Source organism: Diabrotica virgifera, chromosome 5, assembly GCF_917563875.1.
Source record: "Diabrotica virgifera virgifera chromosome 5, PGI_DIABVI_V3a".
Lineage (NCBI taxonomy): Eukaryota > Metazoa > Arthropoda > Insecta > Coleoptera > Chrysomelidae > Diabrotica > Diabrotica virgifera.
In genome coordinates this window covers 202,446,746-202,454,466 of record NC_065447.1, presented here as the reverse complement: position 1 = coordinate 202,454,466, position 7,721 = coordinate 202,446,746, and the positions used below count along the sequence as shown (strand labels likewise).

The 7,721-nt window shown below is 34.3% G+C and overlaps 1 protein-coding gene across 1 annotated transcript; it reads left to right on the top strand.

The window, feature by feature from the left end:
• The first annotated feature begins 3,527 nt into the window (after nt 1-3,527).
• LOC126884561 (piggyBac transposable element-derived protein 3-like) lies at nt 3,528-4,678 on the top strand. The gene is made up of 2 exons (XM_050650521.1): nt 3,528-4,117; nt 4,212-4,678. Exons 1-2 carry the CDS (start codon nt 3,563-3,565, stop codon nt 4,656-4,658), a joined length of 1,002 nt encoding a protein of 333 aa, XP_050506478.1. The 5' UTR covers nt 3,528-3,562; the 3' UTR covers nt 4,659-4,678.
• Nucleotides 4,679-7,721: the final 3,043 nt, after the last annotated feature.

Sequence of the window (7,721 nt, the reverse complement as noted above, 5' to 3'; positions counted from 1 at the left end):
GTCTGAAATATAAAAAAAAACCAATAGTTACTAAAACTCCTCACTAAATGTTCCCAAACGAGGTTGCGGTTGCATCCTAGAAAATGAGCATCACTATGATGCACCTCCATGCCCCCCGTAGGCCCAGGTGGCAGGACGAAAAGGAGCTGGAATGTCCCCCAAAAAGCTTGTTCCCAAAACATACTCCCAGTTTGACTTGGCGGTAGCTGCAATAAGGTCAAGGTGGCTTCCCTAGGTAGTCAAGGTGGGTACGACATCACATGAGGGTTAGTTTTCTTCCAAACGGCTAAAAACATATACTTCGTTTGATTTCTCATATAAACCGGTAAACAAAAGTAAAGAGAAGAAGAAATAATCGAGGAAACTTTTTAGAAGCAATAACATAAAAAAACAACCATTAAAAATGGAACAAAAACTAATCTCAGGTAACCTTGAACTATTTTGAGTTTGAAAACATGAACAAATAATGGCATTGCATTTGAAATAGGAATATAAAATATGACTTATCTGAAATAACATGAGATTAAGATAGTAATAGCCATCTACATACATTTTATATACCTTAATGAAATGGTATTGAACCAGACAAAGATAGTTACATGACAATTTATAGATATATTGGATGTTCAATCGGTTTAAAACGTACAGAGAAATGGTAATTATTTCCAATATTAATTTGAGGACTTCAAAAATGTTTGGTTATGTAAAACCAAAAACCCCATTAATATAAAGATCGATATAAAGATAATATAAAGATCGAAATAATCTACATCCTTCACCTAAGGGACTGGCTAAGAACATTTAACAATGAACCAACTATTTCATATATTCAAGGTTAACTAAAAAACATTAGTAGAAAAAACGATTTACCGGTTAATTTTTTATTCCTCTTCCACTGATGGTACTCCCATCCTTACTCCAGGAAACCCGTACTCCAGGAAACAAGTGGTGGTAACTTTTTACTATACTTCCAAACTTAGTTGAAATAAAAATTAATTTCGAAGAAATTAACCGCCATTTACGGTACTAACCACCAACACCAACCTGTCAACCTCGCAGCCACCGGCCAAGTGCCTCTCATTCCTCCCACAGTCAGCGAGGAAAACGTCAAACTCTCACGGAACACGAATTAAACGACAAGGAACGGTTCAACAACTATGTTCCGTACAGTGTGACGTCACATGAGAAGTCCTTTACGATAAATTAAAGAATTTAAATGGGAGGTCAAGAGAAAATAATTATTTTTTAAAAAATAATTACAGCGCTAAAAATGATAATATAACGGGTGGACCTCTCAAAAAGTATTAAAGTAATATACATTTTTGTAATCAGTATTTTAAAAACTTATAAATTAAGGTGCCACATGATGTACTTTCCTATTTAAAAAATCAAATTTATGCCTGTCACCTGAAGAGGGATCGCGTAAAGTTCGAAACATTGATGCTATAATATACTATAATTATTTTAAAAATCGACCTGTACGAGCGTTTTGCTTATGTGCTAAGAATGAATAAGTTAATAAGGGGGTAACACTTATTCCAGTGCACTGTATAATACGTCTTACATCTCAAAAGTTATTTTTAGGGAGAATGTGACTTACACCGTTTGAGTTTTGAAGCATCCTTACAGCTTACTTTCTGAAAAGTAGGTTGAGAAATAAAAATTATTTTTTCTACAACCACTATTCAAAGTGCACTTTTCTGCACGGTTTTATGTTAGCAAACTTGATATTTTCTAACAGTATAAGATATTTGACATTAGTGTGCAGAAAAGTGACGTTTCTGTGCCGCAAAGTGACGTTTCTGTGCCGCAAAGTTCTTTTCTGCACAGTTGACTACCTCATTCTGAGTAACGTTATATTCTGTTTACATCCGTGGACTACCGCATTCTGAGTAACGTTATATTCTGTTTACATCCGTGGTTAAACTTTAGACAAATATATAACCTATAAGACAATTATTATATTTAACTATAGCATAGAAACTAAATTATGGATGTTACAACTGTTTTATTTTACAATTTTATTCTTATTAAACATTTTATAATTATCAAATAAACAATAAGGATTTAGCAACCTGTGCAAGAGACGTCGAATGAAGTAGGTTTTGTGTAAATCCGTGACTGCATAAATATAATGTCAATAATGTGTAATAATTGTTTAAATTTAAACAAATTAAGGCAGTGCATTAATTTTTTAACTGATTTCTGTGCAATTTATTTAGGTATAAGGAATTTAAATTGATTAGTAGGTATTAATTAAATACAGTTTAAAATTTATCACATAGGTACCTATTATAACCAGATATGCCCAACGTCCTACATATAGAACGCCTGAAGCAAGTCCGATCCTGTCTCATTCTTGACCAGTAACTAAATGCTGACAACAGGTAATCGATCTCTAGGAACCACCCGATGTAATAAAATATAAAACGACTGTTTAGTTACACCATAATATTTGTGTAGTTAACATCAAAAATTGTGTAAATTTGAAAATGGCGGAGTATGGTGTTTCGTTCGCAAAGTAAGCAAAATTTGTATTTTTAAAACTATATAAATAATATTTTAATATGTGCATTTTAACGTAAAAAGAAGTATATTTAGCAATATAGGATCAACAGTAATGTACAAATATGTTATAATATATTTTTGAACCTCTTTTCCACAGCGTCCTACATGTAGGACGTTGGGCACATAACAGTACTACATACATAACTTTATTTTTGCGTAAATTACATGCTTTTATACAAAATATATTTTAGCATATGTCATGTATATTTACACTTTCAGGGGTTTTTCTTTAAATGATGCACTGGCTATGCTGGAGGAGGAGGAAGATATGATAGAGCACGTTGAGTCATTGACTATTTCTCCGCCCGAAAATGCCACGGATTCTCAAACTGATGAAGATTCTGGTGACGAAGACACGCTTACGATAAATAATCTACCTGCTAAGCAGCTTAGAGCGCCTGCTGAAATAAATTTTCATAAATATAATACAAGGCAAAACATTTCCTCTAATTCCTCAAATCTAAAAGATGACAAAAATGCCCCATCAGTGGAAGAATATGAAACGCCATCAAAGAGAACAAAAACAATAAAGAGAAAAAAGATTTATAAATGGGAAACCGAAGATTTGGTGTATGATGGTGAAGAATATAGTAACGATGAAGAAGAAATGCCTCTGCAAACCCCTTTAGATATGTTTTCTTTATTTTTTGATGACAAAATATTGGAACTAATAGTTGTCGAATCAAATCGATATGCAGGGCAACAAAATCATTGCCTGAAAATAGAAAAACATGAGATAAAAGCATTCATTGGAGTGTTATTACTCAGTGGATATGTGCCAGTTCCGAGGCGGAGAATGTTCTGGGAAAACGAAAGAGACAGTCACAATGTACTGGTTTCTGAAGCTTTGTCAAGAAATAAATTTGAATATATTTTATCTCACTTTCACCTAACTGACAACGTCACTATAAATACATCCGACAAATTTGCTAAAGTTAGGCCATTGTTTGATCACCTCAATGCTGCATTTTTGAAATTTGGTAAATGTGAGGAAATGCACTGTGTTGACGAAGCCATGGTACCATATTACGGCCGCCATGGCTGCAAACAATTTATTCACAATAAGCCAATTCGCTATGGCTACAAACTTTGGGTAGGAGCAAGTAGATTAGGCTACGTAAATTGGATGGAACCCTACCAAGGTGCTACCACAAATATTAGCGAAAAGTATATTGATTATGGAGTAGGGCCATCTGTTGTTTTGGAGTATGCTGACGTTTTAAGAACTAGGTGGCCTAATAAACGGATGCACCTATTTTTTGATAATTTCTTTTCCACGTTATCTTTGTTAGAATTGCTATCGGAGAAAAATTTTAACGCTACCGGAACAATACGTGAAAATCGCATATCTAATGGGCCACTGACAAACTCAAAAGAAATAAAAAAGGAAGCTCGAGGCGTTTTCGATTTCAAAAAAACAGAAAACCAGAACATTATTGTCGTGAAGTGGCATGACAACAGCATTGTCACCCTGTGCTCAAATGCAGTAGGCGTAAACCCCCTGCATAGGGTGAAAAGATTTTCACGAAAAGAACGGACAAATATTCAGGTAAGTTATAGTTTTTTAGATTATTTTTACAAACGCATTTATTTTTTTATTTTCAACAACATGCTTAGTTTCATGACATTTTATAATATTTTAGGTGTCGCAGCCACATCTGATAAACTTGTACAATGCAAACATGGGCGGAGTAGACAGATGTGACCAAAATTTGAGCCTTTATAGAATTTCACTGAGGAGTAAGAAATGGTATTTCCCGCTAGTGGCACACTGTATTGATGTAGCTCTGCAAAATGCTTGGCAGTTGCATAGACAAAGAGGTGGGGACCTTGATCAGTTAAGGTTCCGAAGACGAGTAGCCACTACGCTATTATTACAAAATAAAAAAAAAGAAACACATTCGAAAGGTCATAAGTCATCTACCGAAGGTTTAGACATTAGGTTTGATCGTATGGATCATTTGGTAATTCCTCAAAATAAGCAAACACGCTGTGCACATTGCCATGAAAAAACAACCACCAGATGTTCAAAATGCGACAAAGGACTCCACGTCAAATGTTTTTTGGTATACCATACAAAAAGTGTATAGTTAATGTAGGTACCCTTAAGTGCCCATCGTCCTTCATATAGGACGCCCAAAATTTTGTATATTTATCAAAAAAATAAATATTATTTTCGTCTAATATATTTTAGTTTACCCTAAATTAAACAATTATAAGAAAAAAAATAATTAAAATCACAAGTAGACATAATGGGCATATCTGGGTTAATCGTCGTTTGGAAATTGTGATTTTTATTTTTAGGAAAAACTGTGCTTGTAGAAAAAGTATAGTGTGAAACACGTGCAGAAAGGTAATTTCTCACTCGTTTGAATTGCGGCACTCGCTTGCGCTCGTACCGCAACTTTTCAAACTCGTGAGAAATTAGTACCTTTCTGCACTTGTTGCACAATATACTATTTTCTACGAGCGTGCAAAAATGTCTACTTTCGCGCACGCATTTTAGTTTAGAAAGTTTCACTTTTCCGCACGGGTGTTACTTTTCCGCACGCGTGTTACTTTTCCGCGCGCGTGTTACTTTTGCGCACGCGGTTTTTACTTTTCCGCACGCGTGTTAATTTAGATATGTTAATATGGCCTTAAAGTAATTATAATACATGCAATAAACTAATATTTAGATATTATTTACTAATTTATTTCAAATATATCTTATTGTGTTCCTGTTTTAATAAAATTAACGCGACAATTCGATGAAATAGAATTATTTTGACATAATATTCGAAAGTCAAATCGGTAGACAATAACAGTCGTTTTGAATCATCGTCATGGAAACCAAGATCGTCGTCATGCTAACTAATTATATTGAAAGTTTGGTTTTGACAACCTTGTCAAAGAATTAATTTGTGTATGTATTTTCATATTAATTAAATTAATGAAATTTTTTAATTATCATATTAATTAAATTAATTAAAGATTTGGTAATTTTTTAAAGACTCTTAGAAAAAATATTGTTCCTAACTCTTGCAGAAAGTCTCTTTTCCGCACTCGACTGATTGCCGAACTCCCGCTTCGCGTCGTTCGGCAAACTGCAGTCGCGTGCGGAAAAGAATGACTTTCTGCACTTGTTAGGAAAATAACTATTTTGAACTAATTAGGAATTAGTATCCATTTCAATAAAATTTAAAAGTTGTCATTAGATCTAAATGTCAAAAATTTATGTAATTAAATCTGACTACAGAGTCTATGATGTAATTCCTACTCAGGACATCACCAAATCACTCTTAAATTTTTCAACGGGAATATTTAACATTTTGTGCAAGGGGATCGAGGCTTTTAAAATTTGAGCTTACCGCAGAATATTGAGGATATCGTGGATGAACAGAATAATATATCAAGCGGTAATGCAGAGGATAAACAAAGAAAGAGAAGTACTGTATATCATAAAAAGAAGATAATTATTAGAGTACTTTGTACACGTGATGAAAAATCCGAAATATAAAATGGTATATATATTTATCCGAAGAAAAATAGAGGGAAAGTGCGGCCCGGATGCAGAAAAACAGCCTGGCTTAGGAACTTCAGCCAGTGGTATGGAGTGAGCACTAGTGATGTTGAAAAAGTAACTATGCGTTACAAAGTACTCGCTACTTACGAATACCGAAAGTAACGATTACTATATAGCAGGCGTGGGCAAATACTTTTAAGCGCGGGCCAAAATGAAATTTTCAAAATGTCTCCCGGGCCGGAGACCTATATCATATCCAGTATTTACGCTGCGCACACGCTGATGTTTTTGGTGGATGTTTTTCTCTGCCCAAGAAATTTTTTTAACAACAATACTATAAGTATCATTTTAAAGCATTTGGATAAAGACATTTGACTGTTAATACTAATAGATAATACTAATAATAAATTGTCTTAGTTGGGTGTGTCCCAAGGTAATGTCAAAAGGGAACCTTCACCCTGGCGAACGCAACGACGGACGAACGAAGCTGGAAACTGGGAACCGTAAGGCAGAGAACCCTATAAAAAAACCAGGATAATAAAAATGTTATGTCCACTCTATTCTCGTTTATTATATTGTTAATGCTGACTTAATGAAAAAGCTGGAAGCTTTTGAGATGTGGCTTTTTAGAAGAATTTTAAAAATATCATGGACCGATGATATTACGAACGAAATGGTGAGAAATCATTAAAAGGAGAAAGACAGCAAGGAGAAAGGGCACATACTTAGAAATGATAAGTACGTTGTTGTAAGTTGTTGCAGAAGCTGATTATGAAGGGTAAAATCGAAAGAAAAGGGTCCTGGTAGACGACAAATACCCTGGCCGAAAAATATTCGCGCCTGGACCGGGTTAAACACACAGACGCTTTTAAGAAAAGCAGAATATAGAGATTCATTTCATTGAACACTATGAACACTAATACTGTTGATTTTAACAAAATCGCATTAAAGATATGAAGAGCGTGGACGCAAAATTTCAGACCAATACTTTTTAAATGCATTCTTTTTTTCGAATCCTGAGAAAACTAAAAATTATTTTTGAAAAATTTAAACGCAGAATGAAAGATTACATTATTACCTAGCGCCGAAAATCACTTAGAATACACAAACAGTTTCTTTTGAATGAGATATTTGAACTTAAAAAACACATTAAATTTTCTCCTTTTTTTTACCCCTATAACTTATTAAAATACACATAGAAGTTTTCAGGGGCTTTCGGCCCTCGGCAGTAATTTAATATTTCATTCAGGGTTTTTTTTCAAAAATACTTATTAGTTTTCTCAGGATTCGAAAAAAATTAATGCAATTAAAAAGCATTGCGCCTATGCTCTTAAAAAATTGCTTGCGGGATTTCTCAACGGGCCGGATAAAGTAAGCAAAAGGGCCGCATCCGGCCCGCGGGCCGGCTTTTGCCCACCTCTGCTATATAGAGAGGCAAATCGTTACTTTGATTACTTTGATTACTTTGATTACTTTGATTACTTTGATTACTTTGATTACTTTGATTACTTCGTTACATCGTACCAATCGTATCAGAGCGAGTACTCATTTGAGTATTGTATCTACAATCGACTGATATCGGAATCGGACCGGTATTCCACGACTGTTCGGTATCAGTACAGTTAACTAAAATTTTATCTACAAAGGG

Coding starts and splice junctions, on each gene's coding strand:
- LOC126884561 (XM_050650521.1), top strand. CDS start 3,563: ATGCACTGTGTTGACGAAGCCATGGTACCATATTACGGCCGCCATGGC. Junction 4,118..4,211: donor AAGAACGGACAAATATTCAG/GTAAGTTATAGT, acceptor ATAATATTTTAG/GTGTCGCAGCCACATCTGAT.